At 39.1% G+C, this 20,162-nt stretch overlaps 1 protein-coding gene across 6 annotated transcripts in view; it reads right to left on the reverse strand.

The window, feature by feature from the left end:
- The window catches only part of KLF12 (KLF transcription factor 12), a 460,616-nt gene that overhangs the window by 61,177 nt on the left and 379,277 nt on the right, over positions 1-20,162 (reverse strand). For all 6 annotated transcript variants that reach the window (XM_038007736.2, XM_073014388.1, XM_073014391.1 and 3 more), the window contains one exon: positions 16,503-16,565. In XM_038007736.2, coding sequence (XP_037863664.1) covers positions 16,503-16,565 — 63 coding nt within the window. The remainder of the gene's footprint in view (positions 1-16,502; positions 16,566-20,162) is intronic.

Consider the following 20,162-nt stretch of genomic DNA (forward strand, 5'->3'; position numbering starts at 1 on the left):
TTTTTTTATGGCAGGCCAACCTATGCCAAATACATTTAAATTTTAGTATGTGGAGCTCTGGGAGAGATATTTTTGTTGTATTTTATCCCAGAGGAAATGACAGTGAAGAGTTTGATGATTTGTTTAATGCCAAAAGCCAATAGTAGGTAGGATTGAATCAGTATCCCTTGACTCCAAAGCTGTACTCTTTCCATTGAGTTGTTTGGACTCCTGTTCTTTATATTTATTCACCCCATGTCAGTTTTAAACGCCTTAAAAAGTTACTAGAGAATAAAAGCCTATACATTCAGTACTCCAGAGGCCACATCTCCCTCTGTGGCCAATTAACACTAGATGTACTTTGATGGTCATTTCCTATAGAGTACCTGTGTTCAGTTTTTTTTTTTATCATCAGAAGGCCCTTTTCAGTGTGTGTTCTAAGACCACAGGTCCTCAGCTTGCTACAATTCTGGGGGAGGCTCAGCTTCTCAACCTTCAGAAAGATAAGTGGTTTACCTCTTTATACCAACATGGATTGACACTTTGCACAGTGCCGCTTAAAATTCAGTACCTGTTGATTCAGCTAAGAGATTAAAAAGAGAAAAAGATATTTATTCTTTGTTCATATGAAAATGTCGTATGCATTAATCCCATTAAATAACAGAGCCTGCATTTGAATCTCATTCTAAATCCTATTTCCAGAGTTTTAATGTACGAAGGTGTTTGTGTCTTCAAAGGTGTGACAATAAAAACTAAAAAATTGATCTTCATATTCATGAATATACACAAGAGACAAAAAGCCATCAAATCAGTAGGGCCAAAAGAAAAAGAATTAAAAAAAAATAGCCACACAAAGCCCATTCGGGGGTGATGCTTTTTTATTGGACTAATTGCAAGGAAATATGAAAGGGTAAGCTTTTACTAATCAAGCTCCTTTCACTCAGCCATGAAGAACTGCTAGGTAGAGCAAGCAAAGAGACAGGGTGTTAATGTAAGCCTGATAATTAAATTCAGGATCAAGTGGATCAGAGGGAAGGCCACAAACGTAAAAATCAGGTGGAGGTAAGAATTAGAATCCCAATCTTTTATAATACTATATGGATTGTCAAAAGAAGAAGAGAAAGGAAACTTACGACAGTTATCTTTTTCTTTTTAAAGTATCAATAAAAGTGGTTATATTTAAGAGAAAAGTGAACAGTGACAATACTGCAGAGGTATTTTGTAGTATCCTGCCTTCTGTGACATAAAGCGCTTTCCTACATACTCATCTCCATTTATTTTCACATAATCCCTGTGAAAAAAAAATAGGCAAGATCAGGCATAAGGGACTCAATCTTGCCCCAGATCACATGATTAGAAAGTGACAGAACACGTCTAAAATCTTAGCTTCTGAAATTCAGGTCAGTAGCCACCATTTTTCTTCAAACATTTTGTCAGGCATAACAATGATGAACAGAGAAAGGGCAGAAATGATGTAACCAGTGTTTAAAGATGTCTCTAATGGGAAAACATGTCTTGCTACCCTCTGAATTAGAATATTTCTACTTTTCTGAAAATATTGAATAAGGAATGGGAAACAGCCATCAAAATGTGGAAAGGGAACCACCAAAGTCAGGAGGCAGAAGTTCTAAGTTCTAATCCCAGCTCCTGTGCAAATTTGGACAAAAGTATTCCAACTCTGGGCTTCAGTTTTCCTACCAATAGATGAGGATAGTGGAAGAGATGTCTTCATTTCACTGATCAATATGCCTTGAGCCTGCTGCCCCACGTGCTGTGCTCCGAGCCGGGAAAGGACAGCCTTCATACTGGAGGGCCTCAGTCTTGAGGAGAAGGTGGAAAGAACATTACACACAGGCCAACAAATACAATAAATCATGATAAAAGTGATGCTATGTGGTGACATCAGATCAGAGAGGAAAAAGAGGCTGATGGGTGGGGGGACTGCAGGGAAGTCTTCACAGAAAAGCATTTTTCAATTTAAGTTCTGGGGTACATGTGCAGGACATGCAGCTTTGTTACATAGGTAAATGTGTACCATGGTGATTTGCTGCACCTATGAACCCATCACCTAGGTATTAAGCCCAGAATGCATTAGCTATTTTTTCCTGATGCAGAAGAACATTTTTTAAGCTGAGTTTTTGAGAATTAGTTTCCTTGGTGATCAAGGTGTTTTGGGAAATGTAACAAGTTCAGTGTGGCTGGGATTTAGGGTCCACGGGAAGATGGAAACAATTTATGAGAAGTGAGATGGAAAAGAGTTATGTGATACAAAGGGCCTCATATGTAGTGTTAAGGGCTTTGGACTTCTAAATCATGGCACACCACCACAGAGTTGTAAAGACAGGAGCAATCCCATTTGTATTTTACAATAATCACCATAGGCATGGCGATGACTATATTTGGGGGAGGAGTAGAAAGAACTGAATCTAGAATTCTGTGGTGTATACATGCTACATTTTTTTTTATCCAGTCATCTGCTGATAGACACTTAGGTTGATTCCATGGCTTTACCATTGTGAATAATGCTGTGATAAACAAATATGTGCAGGTATCGTTTTGATATAATGACTTCTTTTCCTTTGGGTAGATACCCATTAATGAGAACGCTGGATCAAACGGTAGTTATATTTTTAGCTCTTTGAGAAATGTTCGTACTGTTTTCCACAGAGGTTGTACTAATTTACATTCCCACCAACAGTGTATAGGTGTTCCTTTTTCTCTGCATCCTTGCCAACATCTGTTTGTTGACTTTTTAATCACAGCCATTCTGATTGATGTAAGATGGAATCTAAAGAGACCTGGTAGGATCTTACGGTAATGTTTCAGTCAAGAGATGATGAGGGGATGTGGGGTGAGGAAGAGCCAACATTGCCAAGAAATATTTAGGAGGAGGAATGCTGGACTCATTTGATCAAATAAATGTGGGTTATGACAGTGTTGGAGTTACCATAAGGTTTCCAGTTTGGGTGATTTAGCAGATGAGGAATGAGAAGACTGAGATTAGGGAATACGAACAAACAGAATAAATGGCTCTCCCAGTGCTAAAGTCTTCCTGTGGAAGAAAGACACCAGGGTACTTGGCATTTTGGGAAAAGAGGTCTTCATATATTAAGATCTATTTATTCAGTTGAAGTCAGATATCTCACCGAGCAGTCCGGGGCTGGACGTCTACTGGGGGCAAGTGGCATCATTTTCAATGGGCTGCTGACAGCATGTGCACGTGGGGTGAAGAAACTGGCTGAAACTTACACGGTCCTTTGCAGCCTGAGGGCACACACAGGCAGCCTTAGATACATTGATACAGGTTCTGTCCAGTTTACCTGTGGATTTATTTTATTTTTTATTTTTTGAGACAGAGTGTTACTCTGCTGCCCAGGCTGGAGTGCTTACTGCAAACTCTGCCTCTTGGGTTCAAGCGATTCTCCTGCCTCGGCCTCCTACGTAGCTGGGAGTACAGGCAAATGCCACTGCACCCAGCTAATTTTTGTATTTTTTGTAGAGATGGGATTTCGTCATGTTGGTCAGGCTGGTCTTGAACTCCTGAGCTCAAGGGATCCATCTGCATTGGCCTCCCGAAGCGCCGGGACTACAGGCATAAGCCATCATGCCCGGCCACCTATTGATATTTGTGGCTCATCCACTGTATAGTTTTACAGCCTCTAGTTGACGGTTTGCAGGCATTTTTACCTTCAGATTTTCTTCATCTCAAGAACTGTTCTGTCCCTTAACATCAAATAGACACACCCACACCACACACACGCACCCCATGGTAACTATCATTTATATGCTGATGGCAGCTACATTTACATCTACAGACTTGCCCTCTGCTCTAAATTCCCAACCACAACCACCAGTTGCTCACACTAAAATAGGTGTCATCCTTGATTCTTTTCTTCTCTTCACTTCCTTCTATAAGCAACTGCTGTTAACAGTTTTCGGAACACATCCTAGTTGCATCCACTTCTCTCCTGTGGATACCGTTCTAGTTGCGGCTAGCATGTCTTTCTCCTCAGCCACAGCCTTGGCCTCCTCACTCATTCCCGTTCCCTTCCACACTTTCTTTTTGAGACGGAGTCTTGCTCTGTCACCTAGGTGTGGCAAGATCTCAGCTCACTGTAACCTCTGCCTCCTGGGTTCAAGTGATTCTCCTGCCTCAGTCTCCCAAATAGCTGGGATTACAGGTGCCTGCCACCACATCTGGCTAATTTTTGTATTTTTTAGTAGAGGCGGGGTTTCACTGTATTGGCCAGGCTGGTCTTGAACTCCTGACTTTGTGATCCGCCCGCCTTGGCCTCCCCAAGTGCTGGGATTACAGGCGTAAGCCACCACACCTGGCCTCCTTCCACACTCTTACAGCCCTTTCTCTACCAAGCTGCCAGACTAAGCCTGAAACATAAAACTCTATCCCTTCACTCTCCTGCTCAAAGCCGTCCCGTGGCTCCTGTCACACCCAGACTATGGACTACTCATTTCTGCTCCCACCGACCTCTCTGAGCTGAGGTTGTTTCACGCTCCCCATCATTCACTTTTTGTTCCTTGAATGTCCATGTTTGTTCCCATCTGAAGGTTTTTATGTGAGCTGTTTCTAGCACCTGGAAAAATGTGTCCAGACCCTCACCCAGATGGCTCCTTCCTGTCATTCGGCTCCCAGATGCCAAGTCACCTCCTTTCAAGAGGCATTTTCTGGCCAACCCCCTCGGATTGCTTTCTAGTCATCTCCAATCATATCCTCATTACATTTTCATCAGAGCACTTATCACTACCAGATGCTAGCCAGTTGTCACTCTTGTTCCACTACACGGTACGAAGTGGGGGCCGCGTCTGTCTTGTTAAATACTGTGCCCCAAGTACAGAAAGTGGCTGGATCATTGCAGGCACAATAATTTTACTGAAGAGGGAAAAAATGAATGAACACAAATATTCTGCAAAAGGGATGATGCTACCAAGTGTTAAAAAAAAAAAAAAAAGTCAGTCTCTGGCAATTTCAAAAGATGATCAGGTTTGTAAGTGACATAGAATTTAAATACTTAAATTGAGGATTAAAATTAAATACAGGCTGGGAGAAAATAAAAATGACAAGCAAGTAAAGTCCACATGGAAGCTAGGCAGAGAAGAGGCTCGACTAATGCACTGGAAGAAAGCAGAAGGGTGTAAGATAAACAAGGAAGACTCTGATTGCGATCCTCACTTTCTAAAAGGTGTTGCTTGAATCTTCTTGTATTTTTTGGAGCCCTTTTCTCCTTGAAAACCATCATCAATAGCATTCAATCAAGCCGCCCACTCAGGAGAGGAGAGAGGCAGACATGGAAACTCACACACATATTCTCTTCATATTTTCTCACCTTTCTATGCCAATATGTTTTCCTTTAATGTTCCTGGAGGTACTCTTCACATAGAATACAATGTGAATAGTGCCCCCTGGGGTTGTGCAATATGGTTGTCCTGAAAAGAGAGAATAGCAAGCCAAATGTGGTGGCACCAAATTTCTGGCTACCCAGGCTTCTTTATTTGGGAGAATTGTCCATTTAAAAAAATGTTCTGACAAATTTTTGAAATGTTAGGGCTACGTCTAATCAATTTCTAACACTCAAAATGAAAACAGGCCCAATTGCATATTGTTCTGGAGATTGGTGCTGCTTCATTTATTTTTAGGTCTTGGCATAACTTAGGAGAGTCCCAGGGTCCCCTCCTCTGACTGTTGTGCCTGGGACCCTCGCCTCTCATCACGCAGGCCTCTTCTGCTTCTTGCCCTCTCCTGGGAGAAAGGAAAAGAGCATCAGCCACATAATTTGATGAGATCTGTAGTTTAGTGGCGCTTCTGAGAGTATATTTTTAAAAAGACAGCGCAGACTGTGGAAAACACATTCTCTATTAGCCATGGTAATGACAACTTCCAAATAATCGAGACTGTATTGTACAGGATGAAGACCTTCAATAACTTAAGTTCTTGTGACCAGTAACGAGGCTACTGCTGGCAAAAAATGCAAAAACCCACCCAGGTCACCAAAATCTCATGAGGAATATGGAAACACTACTAATGGGGAGTGAAGGGAGATGGAATAAATCTCGTCTCACCTAGAGGCAGAAACTAAGTCACCTGGCTGCACTGCAGTTTAGGATTACATTACATCAATGTCTACTCAAGAATCTTTGAGTATTCACAGCACATTATCAAAATTTACCAACTTTTACCTCTAGGTGGCAGCAACTTTCTTCCGTTCGTCACATGGCTGCCTTTAGCCTTTGTCTCCTACCTTTAATACAATTCCGTACTTCCTTGTCTTTCCCAAATAAATGCCTTATGGACTGTGCAGTTTGGGGAAGATTACTGTAAGTCACTTTCACTGTAAGAAATCAGTCCATTCTTCAGTTAAGCTACAAGGTTCTTCACAGAGTACAAAATAATTCAGATCTAAAGTGAAAAATAATAGGAAGGTATACCCTTTTCTTTCTCCATACCTATAAACTGCAAACTCTCAGAAAAGCAGTATTTCTTTTTCTTTTCAGACCTCTGAGGAAAAAAAGGCAATGAGTACAGGAATGGAAAAATAGATAGAATTGGAGAGATTTCTATTTTACAGTAAATCAATTTAATCCTATGATATATCCATTTATGAGGGTGTTCCAAATACATTATAGGATGGAAGAGAAGATTTAAAGGATCACAAAAACATGGTAAATACAGGTACATATTTATGTAATGTATTGAACTATAGTCCTACCTAAATATACCCTCCAGCTCAGAATTCTAAACGTTAAATTTGGGAAAGGTTCAAGAGACCTGAAGGAAATTACAGCCTTGTGTACCCAATGCTGGGCATGTCAATGAATCTCTTAGGTGGTAGTAAGATACTCCTTTTACATAAAGTTGAAATTTGATTGTGGGTTAATAATTAGGGTTGATAAAGCACTTTCTCTCTCTTTTTTTTAAATTTCAATGGGTTTTTGGAGAACAGGTAGTGTTTGGCTACATAAATAAGTTATTTAGTGGTGATTTCTGAGATTTTGGTGCACCCATCACCGGAGCAGTGTACACTGTACCTAATGTGTAGTCTTATCCCTCACCCCCCTCCCACCCTTTCCCCCAAGTCCCCAAAGTCCATTCTATGATTCTTTTTTTTGTTTATTTTTTTGAGACGGAGTCTTGTTCTGTTGCCCAGGCTGGAGTGCGGTGGCACAATCTCCGCTCATCGCAAGCTCCGCCTCCCGGGTTCACGCCATTCTCCTGCCTCAGCCTTCCGAGTAGCTGGGACTACAGGCGCCCGCCACCACACTCGGCTATTTTTTTTGTATTTTTAGTACAGACAGGATTTCACCATGTTAGTCAGGATGGTCTCAAGCTCCTGACCTTGTGATCCGCCCACCTCGGCTTCCCAAAGTGCTGGGATTACAGGCTTGAGCCACTGCGCCCGGCCCATTCTACTTATGAGAACCTACGATGTTTGGTTTTCCATTCTTGTGTTACTTCACTTAGAATAATGGTCCCTTTATACATTCGGGTTGCTGCAAATGCTATTATTTCATTCCTTTTTATGGCTGAATAGTCTTCCATACTGTATATATACACCAGATTTTCTTTATTCACTTGTTGACTGATGGACATTTGGGCTGGTTGCATATTTTTGCAATTGCAAATTGTGAAGCACTTTCTTTCAAGGTGATGCTATGAAGAGTCTTACCTCTTAGGGATTCTTTCAAGACCTAATTTGAATAGTTTGGGTCAGATATCATTTATTTATTAAGATAAATATAAATATTATTTATCTTAAAGAGCCATAAAGACTAATTTAGTATAACTGAGAAATTTATACCAGAACCCAGCTTGTAGACCAAAACTTTATACATTTCATAGGTAGTTCCTCCGTTTTCTGCCTATTGTATATGTGGTATCACAATAACTATGTATGTTTGGTTTTAAAGGCTGCATTTTAAAATATGTGATCCCAAGCAGGGTTTTAGAGAAATGAAGGGTCAAAGTGATTAAGATCAACACTCTTAGGTTTCAAGGAGAATGGTGTCTATTTTGACTAAACATCCTGCATACGTTTTGGCTACTCAATAACTAAGAGTAAGACCAAAGAGAAAGGACCTAGTAACTAATGATAGAGTGCTTTCATTTTCTAAAATATAAGGCATTATGGCCTCGAAGGGAAAGTGTTAAAGCTTGTCATAGTAAAGCTACTACCCTTATGAGAACTTTCAGGTAACTTAACGGTATGGCAAATTGATGGTTCTAATTTATGAAGAGCAGTCTTTCCCAACATTTTTTGGTACTAACACTTTTCCTTTGGGAAACTACTCCCACCTCATCTCGTCTTGGTAGGACTGTAACCAAGGGCTGGGCACCTAACCCAGGACCAATCATACTCTAGATTCCTCTATTGAGATTATTGAGGAGGTGACATAGAGGAGCTAGAGCTGACCCCTCCCAGGCCTGTACCTGCTGATGAAAATCTTGCTCCCTGGACGCTGGGTGCTATCCTGGCTCCTGTGTTTCCTGAGGCCCAGCTCCTCTGCTTTTCTTTTGTCTCCATATAACCTACCTTATGTACTGAAAAATTACCTTTTGCTTAAGGCGGCCAGATACAGTTAGTTTTCATTACTTCCAACAAAAGAACCCCATCTATACAGCATACATTATTTGGGTGACGGATACTCTAAAAGCCCTGACTTCACCTACACAATCTATGCATGTAACAAAATTATACTTGTATCTCATAAATTTATACAAAAAAAGAACTTCATCTGATAAAAGAGACTAAACTAAATGAATATTTAGACAGAGATAACGGCCACAAGTAGTCAGTGGATTTCAGCAGGGTCCTCAGCCCCCTAGCTATTGGTTAGCTGAGGGCTTATGTAAAATAGCTGTGATAAAACCTGTGTCATACTGAGTTGGTTTAAGTCTTTTTTATAAATATGTTGCACGCTATCGATTGCTCTCTTAAAACTCATTAAAAGAAATATATATTATTAGGATACTGGTCTTACCTTAGGCAAATCTAGCACTATGCCAAGAAATGTAATAAATAGCTAGTTTTACGGAAATTACTAAGAAAATTTAAGAAAATCTGGTGGTCAACTGAGAAAAATTACATTGAGGTGAGAATATGTTTGATTTTAAAATCGCTAGTTCACTGTCCATGTGTATGCAGAGAAATCTCCGTAGCTAGAAAGATGACATTGCAAATGTGACCAGCAGATGAAAACCAGAACAAAACTGCTGGCACATGGAGCATTCCTGCAGGGAACCCCTTAAGATTTATTATCCCGAGCAGTATTTCCAGCATATGCATGAACACATTCAGATTTTTGATTGGGTTCCAATTTCAGTCATTATTCTTTCAAATGCATATTTAGAAGACAGTCATGGTTTATAATTGATAGCCAATTTTTTTAGCCTAAATACATCCACTGAAAAATACTATGAAAGATGAAGAAAGGATGTGGCTTCATTCTTTATATATGAAATACAATCCTTCTTCCTTTTAAGTTGATATGTTAATTAAACATGACTGGTACTGGTGCTATCACAGATATATATATATATATATATATATATCATATTGAGACAGTCTTTTTTCTGTATTAGTCATTTATGACTCCCCACATTCCCTTCTTCATGTTTCATTATGACATGACCATTATTTTAAGTTTTAACTTTTCTTTTTTTTTTTTTTAAGAGACAGCGGTTGGTCTTGTTGTGTTGCCTGGGCTGGTCTTGAACTCCAGGGCTCAAGGGATCCTCCTGCCTCCGTCTCTCAAGTCTCTGGGATTACAGGAAACAGCCTACTGCACCCATCTATTTTAAAGTTCTACATCTGAACAACTTTAAAAGGGAGAGGTTTGGGATGGAGAATAACCCACATCACACAATTTAAACCCCTATAAGAAGTAGTAGTTTAAGCAGCTTTGCTCAGGTAAATCATGATTTCAGACTGTGTGAATTTTAAATTTCCTCTGCTGTATAAAACCTCACCATAAGAACAAAAATAGACAACAACAGACTACAAACCCCAGAATTACAAAGTTGTCGGAACAATATTGCCTGTTCATGCTATAATTAGCTAGTATGTCGGAGATGTTTTATTACATGATAGCACCACACCTGGGTTCAGTACTGGGAAGATACCAAGAATCAACAAAGAGTACAATGACATGTCTTACGGGTTCACATGTTAGGTTTCCAGTACAATATTAAAATGGTTCTGAGCTGCAGGTTGATAAACTATTCCTGGGTTTTTAATATGAAGATGTCTCAGAAGTGGTAAACTTTATGGCCTCAGCATGATCTTATAGCCTTAATTCTCCTATAATTAGGGAAATAATTACAGAAAATTATCTACTTTAATTTTTTTTTTCCTTATATCATCTTTACTGTTACTAAAGAAATACTAGAGACAAAATCAGCTGATACCAGCAGGAATATAGAAACTACTTTTATCATGAATCTTTCTTGCTGAAATTCTGGGTGATAGAGAAGTTAAGAAACTATTAGACCTCAGTTCTTTCCTACGGTCACTTTGGAAGACAGAACATACGTCTGAAGTGTATGCAACTGACCCCAAGCTAAATTTGAGGAGGTGAAGTCATTAAAGAAATTAATAGGTAATACCACATTATAACAAAGAAAAGATGGGAATTTGGAGGGATTTAAAATGTAACATCACCCTGCAGGCACTTCTTTTTATTGTAATTCAATACATATACAGAGAACTTGCAAGTAGGTTAATGATGACATCAACTATGGCCCATATTCCAAATCTCTTATCAAACTGTGGCGAGAGCATGCTTCCAAACCAAACCAAAGGTAACTTTCTGTGACTTATTTGCCAACATGCATGGCTTAAAAAGACCATGAAGGCGTTGCATTCTGGGAACTGGAATTTCCACATATTAAAGTCCATGCATAATATAATTTTTGCTCTGTAAGTCAAGAAGCAAGGCAGTGAAATACTCTGGTAATTAAAATAACAAAATCAATATTATCTATAAATAATGAGCATGCAAGGATCTGCAAGATGATGAGTAAACATTTTGGCAGGGAGTAAGTGCCACATACTGGTGTGAGGAGCAATGTCTTCATTAAGCTTCTCCTGTTTCTCCTTGCTCTCCCATCCCATCAATCTAATGGGAATTTCCCAGGCAAAAGCCTTCTGCTTAGCTTGTAATGAATTAAACATTCACATTTCTCTTGCTCTCCGCACAGGTGGACAACTGCCACGTCATGGAAAGACTACCGGATAGGCATGCAGAGGCCTGGATGAACAGACACAGAGAAGCTTGGATTGAAGCCTAGGTTTGGCGTGTAACATTTTTGTCTTGGGGCCTCCATTTGTAAGGTAAGGAGGTTGAACTGCACTTGATGATGCTTGCATTTCCTTTATAGCCTTGAAGTTGGGAATTTGGAAATGCTCTGTCCCTCCTCAAAAGGCTGTTCTACATTAGATTTCTAAGAGATTTCCAATATCAACAACTTCAGTGCCTTCCTTTGTTAAGGAAAAAGGTTTAAGCAAGAAAGAATGCTCCTATTTTTATGACAAAACTCTCCTAGTTATATCCCTCAAAAAGATTCCATGAAGTCATGTCTAACATTTGCAACTGTATGAATATAAATATTTAAGTTCACTGTAGCACCATATATCCACACTAAAACATTAAAGTGTGAAAAGGCTCTTCCTGCCCTCCACAAAAATTTGTGACACAGAACTTTTTTACACCCAAATGTGAAATATGATTCACACCCAGAATGCATCATAATTTGCATAGAGTCTTCATTAACACTGGAGCATTTTTGTGTATATAACTACATAAAATCTTAGGCACATTAGTGATAAATAAATAATAATTGAGACTAGTAGTGGCAGCATCCAATTGGTTAGAGAAAACTACAAAATTACTTCAGTTTTACTAACAACAATTCCTAAATATATATCTTTTCAGACAGTCTTGCTCTGTTGCCCAGGCCAGAACGTGGTGGCACAATATACCTCACTGTAGCCTTGAATTCCTGGGCTCAAGGTTCCTGCCTCAGCCTCCTGAGTAGCTAGAACTATAGATGCATACCTCACGCCTGGCTTATTTTAAAAAGTAAATAAAAAATAGTGAGCTGGAGTCTCACTATGTTGCTTTGCTGGTCTGAAACTCCTGGGCTCAGGCGATTCTTTAACTTCAGTCTCCCAAAGCGCTGGAATCACAGGTGTGAGCCACCATATTTGGCCAATGATTACTATTAATAATGCTTTATTTCCTACGTTATCATATAAATAGCCCATAAAGTTTGCATTATGTGACTCCCACTACCACTGTTACATAACCGCCCTTGATACACGTTTTAGGTACATAGCACAATCACTACCATCACCATTATCAAGCAACGACACATGTCCAAGTCTTTTAAAACCTTAAAAATGGAGCAGAATGGGGTGAGAAGTGGAGAGGAAAAAAGCAAGTGATGAGCATATATAAATGTGCATGTCTTTAGAATACGAACATGGATTCTGGAAATTTCTGGAGCCTTTAGTCAACTTCAATAATTGGTTCACAGATATTTCCCACTAAACATCACCCTGTCCTATGCCAGCCTACACAGACATACCAAAATGTAGCTTGCAGATTTCTGTTATGTCTTTAGGACTAAAACAGCTGAGTATGACCTGGAAGCAGTTGCTGTCCTGTGGGTTTGATATCAGGATATAATCGTTTCAATTAAAAAGAACTGCCAAGAAGAAAAATCTATCTTCACATTCAACTCTCTAATAAGAAGTTTTTCACATTTGCCTCAAATGCTGAAAAACAGTTTTTTTCTGGCATTATCGTATGCAAGAAAGAGTGGCAAATATTCTAAAAATGGTTTATAACATGAAGGGTAGTAGAATATGCCACTTAAAAATTTGCCACTTCGGCATAAGAATTATTATGAGCTACAGGCAATGAAAAAGGAGGAGACACAAGAAAAAGTCTCTGCTCTCCCTCTTTCTACCAGGAAGGGCAAGGCAATCACTGGAGACAACTCTCCTATATCAACCCAGAGATGGCATCAGAGGAATCTGCACAACACATCTCACTATCCCTATCTTCCATTAGTGTCTCCCATATATTTACCTTCCTACGATTTTACCCCCTGGAAGCTCAAAATCCTTTTCTTTTGTCTTTTTCACTTCTCTAAAAAACTTTTTTTTTTTTTTTGGTTAAGATGTTATATAGGTCCAAGCTCTAACCAACTCTCCGGGTTACTCATTCCCATGTGCATGTAAATGCACATGTTAATAAACTTCTGCTCATTTTTCTTTGCTAATCTGTCTTTTACCAGTCTAATTTACACAGGGCCCAAGCCAATAAACCTAAGATGGGTAGAAAGAAAAGAGGTTTTTACTTCCCTACCATCGTCATTGGAGAAAGGAAGGCATGCTCACCTCCATTTAGGGCCAAGGGTGAAGGAAAGAGGAGTGGTCTGATGAAATAGAGAATGAAATTCACATGGCTGAACCCCAAAGGCTTCATCAGTCTTCAAATCAGTAAATATTCCTAGTGCGTGGTGGTACTGAGGGGACAAACTTTCTGATGAACAGAGTTTATGTCTGGCCTGGCTTGCTACCTTTAATTAATTCAATAGTAAATGAGTTGTACAATGATCTGGTATTTGTTATTGGGGTGCTAATATACCCTGCATGAAGTTCTTATTGCCATTCTTTAATCCCTTGGAGTTAGCAGACAGTTATAGTAAGCCTGGCTCCACTCCAACATATGTTGCTGGACCTCTTAGGCCCTGGCACTCTCATCTCCTCCCTGGGTATGTGCAATATTACCACACTTTCAATTCCAGTGGATTTTGTTTGCCTTATACAGATATTCATTTTCTTCACCTTCAGGGGAAATGTTCCCACATGAATGAGGCCAGCGGATGCCACCTCTCATAACTATTATGCAAAGAAAAACGCTAGTTAAAAGTTTAAACGACCTTAACTTGATAATAAACACTGGCTTGGGAGCTCAACAACAGCCATAGGCTTTCCCAACCTACTGATTTTCATACCTTACCTATACATACCTTAATAGTGTTAAGTTGGAGGCTTTTCTTCTTTTCCTGAACTTTAATTACTTATTTGATGAACACAATTTTTTAACTGATTGGGGTATTTGCTAAATTACCTTCATAAAAATCACGTTTCTACTTCTTAAATACAGTGTTTCCAGGTTGAACCCAAGCCACAGCCCAGCTAGTGTTGAAGTTGACATCTAATCCTACAAATTACCCAGCTGATAGATGGGGGAGAGCAACTATCACTTTCCCTTCGTCTTCATTGCCAACATGAGTCTTTAAACTTTCTGAATTTTCAGGGCCAGTATTTCACAAAGAAATAATAAGTGTTTATCACTTTACCAGAAGTAGAGGCTGGGTGATTCATGGGGCTTCTTCCTAGCCAGGTGATTTATTTCCATATACTAGACTCACAGTATTTACCTAAGGAAGATTCAAGATAGTATATATCATAGAAATCTTAGCTAGCTCATGACCAAATAAAGTACACGTATTAAATCCATGTATGCTCCCACTAGAGTCAATTTGGAAATATCTCCAGGTCTTTCTATGCATGCATCAATCTATAAAGGAAACACTAGCTCAACCCTGCTTTTCTTACTAATTCTAGGTCTTTGCTCAAAAGCTTTCTTCTTTGGGATGGATTTTCTGACAGTCTTGTTCCTTCCTTTATATTTCACCCCCTCCCGAGTATTAACTCTCAAATTCGTCTTAAATAAAGCCACTAACTTCTCCTTCTAAACATTATAAATATATCTCCTTAGAGCATTACCCATATTGTATATTATGTGCTTGTGTGATATCGTATATGTGTCTATGTATGTGACATTACACATACACACACACACACACACACACACACATCTGCCCTGCAAGACAGGTAGGCTCTTGAGGATAGAAACCATGTTTTATTTATCTTTCTAATCTAGTGCTTCTTACAGTGCCTGGAACTGTAAATAAATGTTGCTGAATAAATAAAAGTTGAATTTTCTCAAGGCTAGTAGTAAACATCACTTTTGTTTTTCATGGATTACTTCTCTGGAGATACAAGTGGTTTACACTTACTAAACAAATAACATGCTATGAATTATGCAGGAACATCATTACTTCAATACTTCAGAGAGGAAAAGTCAAGAAAAGAAACTGTTATTTACTCCATGTTTTACACTTGGCCATTGAGAACCAAGTTGCGGAAACTGGATCTCATACCTGACAATTCTGTAGTCAAACCATTAGCTTGTGGAGTGCGAAGTCAACAACAGACTGGATTTCTCCCTTTCCTTTTATGTAATGACCATTATATTATTATCCCCTTAGCTTTTCAAGCTGGACAGGGGATAATATGCTTTAGCAATGGTAAGAAACCAGGAAGGATGCCCCGGCTCTAAGGCAAGGTATAAGCAAATGACTGTATCCTCTGTGCCCCATTTCCCCCTCTGTGAAAAAGAAAAGCACAATATTTAACAACATCACCAAGCTATTGTGAGAATTAATTAGATTTAATGGGGGAAGGGAGGTGAGCTGATTAGGCATGATTCAAATTCAAAGTGTCATTATTCTGTGTCTAAAAATAATCTTGATTTAGGAATAAAATTAATTTGGAAGCTCAATCTTTGGTAATCATCTTCCCATACTTAAAAAAAAAGGCATAGTTTTAATCAAAATCTCATTCTAACTATAATTCAATGAAGTAAAATGGAATTTCCATTCATCTTTGAAGTAATACAGCCATAGTTCATTTTTTTTGTTTTTTTAATTTTTCTTTTTTTTGCTTAACAATACATTGTGTTAAAAGGTTAATTTTGTGGAAAGGAGTAATATAAACAAATACACATATTGAGCCTACATTTTTGTTGTTGCTGTTTCACATGAAATATTTGTGAAACACTTTAAATCGCTTCTCTAAAGAATCAATAATGTTTTCTGGTTGAAATAACTTTTCAGGTTGTTTCTGCAAAATTCCATCTATATTTTTGTTCAAGAACCCATCAGTTAAAGAAGATTTTGGTACTCCCCAAATTAAAACAAAAAACAAAAAACAAAAAATCCTGGATATTTAAGGCTATGGCAAGGAAAAAAAATCACTGAGGTCGTAATCCCCAAAACCAGTGTAACAGATTCATTAACTGTGAAAATCTTTGTGAGAAGTTGAAGTTGGCATCTGAGAAATAGCTGGGTCTACATATCTTCGGAAAAAAAGGAAACATTCTTTAAAACAGGTAAGAGTTTATAATCTTAGGAACTTTAGGTCGTATCTGTTTTAAAAAAAGTTACACAGGGTTTTTGGTGAATGAAGAGTTTTGGCTGGAAAGGAACTCTATCTATATTTATTTCGAACTGTCCAGAGGAAAGGAAGACCACATAGTCCAGTTAGCAGGAATGCACTCTGTATAGAGAAGTAGGAATTCTCTTAATTTTAACATAAGCCCTATTAAAATTTCCTGTAAGACCTACAAATTCTCATATTAGACTGTATACTCACCAAGGAAACTTTTGATTATTCATTCGATTTCCCCGGACCCTTGATACTGGGGACGGATGTACCCTGTAGACAGATGAGAATAATCCAGTTATTGAAAAAGCATATTCCCAATTGCAAATTTAAAAAATGGCATCTGTTTTATAAATAATCTCTTTTAGAATTCCTTAATACAAAATCCCCAGAACTTGATCCACTCTTAGTAAATGATGCAATTAAATTCCTATGCCTGCAAATCTGTGGTCCTTTTTTCCTTCTTAACCACTCTCAACACAACAGGTATGTCACAATGTTCGCTCTGAAGACTCCCAGAGGCAGGACTGATGCACTCATTCAGTCCAACAAAAGTGACTGAATACCTAACCCTTGCCAGGTACAAGAGTGGGTAAAAGTTATCTAAGGTATGGTGCCTGGGTTCAGTAAGCCCTCTTTGTACCTATTCCCATGAGGGTGGGCACAAAGAGGCGTCTAAGTGCCCCCTCCTTCATTCCACCATATTTAAAACTCTAGGAAGCAGGACAACGTCATTCAAATATGCTGTGACAGAATCTGTGGGCACCGGGGAGGAAGGAAGGGTGAACAGGTACTCCTAGGAGGAGTTCATTCTGGAAGTGATGCGCTACCACTGGGCTTTGAAGAAAGTAAAGTCAATTCAAAATTTTAGCCAGATAAAGGAGAAGTGAAGAATATACTGCTTTCCAAGCTTCCAGGGTTGGACTCATCCACTGGAAATAGCTTAAAGCTTCCGGAAACTGCTGTTATCTTCCAATCAAAGCCTAGCTAGTAAACCTCCGCCTCTTCGCGGGTCACTAACTGGCAAAACAATACGCCCTACTTCCGGCTGCCAGCTTCCTGTTATGGTCTATCTTTAGCCAGGATTTGTGAGATCTAAGCAGTCTTAGCTTATATTACCTTCACCCTTTATGCTTCATACATTGCTCTTATTTACAAGAAGAAAAATGGGGATTTAAAACTGGTCTTAAAGTTCAGTTTGTAAGAAATTCAGCACTCTGTAGTTATTTAGTAAATGAAAATCATTCCGAAACAGATAAAGAAGTTCCAGCCCGGCCTAAGGGCCAACTGCAGTCTTTCCCTAAACCCAGAGCCAGACTGCACTTTGCACTCGGAAGGCTTATTTCTTCCAACATCCCTTATTAACATTCTTTTCCTTACAGTGCTTCTCAATGGCTGCTGCAGCTGAGCTGCTCAGCACAGATTTTCTGCTCGGCATGGGGGAGGGGGTGTTAATTATGCAGAAAGATGGAGAGAGGCCAGACAGCCCCTCTGGTGAACTGTCTCATTCAAGCACGGCCCACTTCCTGCTGTTTTGCAGCTACAAGGATCACCTGTTGGTCTTGGCGTCCAGCCAAACTGGGGCCTAGTGGAAATGACAGACTCAGCTAGAAATGAAAGCCAGTTCATACTCCAGTATCCTAAATTGGACAAAGAGGGGGGAAATGCAATAAAAGTACATAAAAATTATACGAAAGGTAGCAAGCGTAATTTTTTTCTTTTATTCTTTTACTTTCTTACTTTCTGTCTGCTTGAAATACAATCCTTAAAATGGATATTTGAGCCAAAAAACTTCTCCCCGGTTAAAGCTCCCTGACCTAAGAGGAAGTACAAGAAATTCTCGTGAACTTTCCCTATACCCTCACTGGGGTATCACAATCCTAACTATTTAAATAAAGTTTAATCAGCCCCAAATACTCACAGTTCTTTAATTTGTCCTCTGTCCTTTAGACGTTTACTTTTTTTATATTGTCCCCTCCTTAAGCCTAGGAGTACAAAGAAACTACTTCATGAAACTTCCACTGGGTGAAGTTTAATGACAGAAGTATTCTCTTATTGATGCTGTTTATTGCATACATTAGTGAAGAAACAGAGGGTATGTTTAATACATAATTACAACATTCTCTAGGTATTTGTATCTTTTAGGAAAATTTCACTGATCCATAGATCAAATACTGTAAATGGAGAATTTCTATAATGGTTTAGCAGTCTCAGGAAAATAATTCCTTAGGAAAGTCTTTGGAAAAGAAGTCCTGATTGTGTGTGTATGAACGAATAATTACAAGGTTTCCTAAATTAAAAAGGTAAATCAAGAAAGCTTTATTTTTGTCCTCAAAGGGAAGAAGTACATTGATAACTTGGCCCGTACGTCATCTGATAAAGTAAACCATAAGCCTTGCACTTCACCAACCCCCTAAAATTTATTTCTTCAAAAGGATACGGCATGTTTTTTTGAGCTCAGTCTTTAAACTGTGACACTTTTTGCCATCCTCTTTTGCCTTCTTTCCACATATAGAAGCCAGGCAGGTAGCAACGTCAAAACCTCAGTAGGAGAAACCACCACCTAATCTGCATGTCATGCACTATTCATGACCTCCTGATTCCTGCACCTGCATCTAGGCAGGAAGCTTGCAGGGAATGTTCATTATTCTTCCCTTAGCCTCACACAGGCTCGATTACTGCTAAGCCACTTTGTTCTGTAACTAAGGGTTTCAGGCCTTAGTACTAACTGCTGGATGTGGAAAGAAAAAACACCACGCTGAAGAAAAGGGCAATCTTGGTTGTTGTGTAACATGTATTGAATGTGCTCTTCTGAGACTGACAGTTTGTCAGGTGGAAATGCTCACATTTGGTGATTTACATTACATAGAGAACAGGGAAGCTATACCATTAGGGCCATGTGTACCAATTGTTCTATTTATATACACTTACTCATCTGGAGCAGACAGCATGTTTATAATTTTACCCAGTGCAGAGCTTAATTTAGCTTTCTTGCTAAGCATATGAGAACTTTTTAGATGACTTAATACCAAAATGGCTCTTTCTTCTTTGGGTATAAGCACCAAAGAACCTAACCCTCAAAACCTTGCATCTTAATGACTACCATTTATAGCTAATCAAGAGAATACCATCACTTTGGTTTTCGTGTTTTCAGAAACCTATCTGAATGGCACCCCCTGGTGACTGAAGGTGGGACGAAACACCTTCATCCCCAACACAAATCATCAGCCACTCATTAATTGCTGGGGAAGGATACTGGTCCCACTTTACTATCTGCACCACAGAAAAGCTGTGATAATGTAATGCAATCTTATCATCCCAAGTGGAATTAGGATGAAGTGGTTAAGAGTGAAAATTGTGTGACCAGCCTGCCTGACTGAATCCCAGCTTCACTGTTTACCAACTGTGTCATCTTTGGGCAAGTTACTTAACCTCTCTGTGCCTCAGTTTCCTCATCTGGGCAAATGGAGGTAATAATGGTGCCTATTACCTAGGGCTATGACGTTTAAATCAGTTAACAGCTATAAAATCTTTAGAATGGTGCTCAGTACTTAGGAAGCAGTCAATACATGTTAGCTATTATCACTAGCAGTGCTGATTAGACATGAAAGGATGGGAAGATAGAGGATAGAGCTGGACTATCCAGGTAATTCCAGGGGATTAAGATTACAAATCTGCTCTACAGAGCCTGCTGTCTTACCTACTATGCTTATACAACTTTACTAAAGGTGAGGAAACCAACCAAGAAATAAACATGGACATAGTAACACAAACCAAAAACTATGGCTTATAAGGTATGGCTTACTCTCAGGCAGCTCATTTTTCTGTTCTTTATTAGAAGAGCTATCTTCTGTGTACTAAATTGCATAG

Source organism: Chlorocebus sabaeus, chromosome 3, assembly GCF_047675955.1.
Source record: "Chlorocebus sabaeus isolate Y175 chromosome 3, mChlSab1.0.hap1, whole genome shotgun sequence".
NCBI lineage: Eukaryota > Metazoa > Chordata > Mammalia > Primates > Cercopithecidae > Chlorocebus > Chlorocebus sabaeus.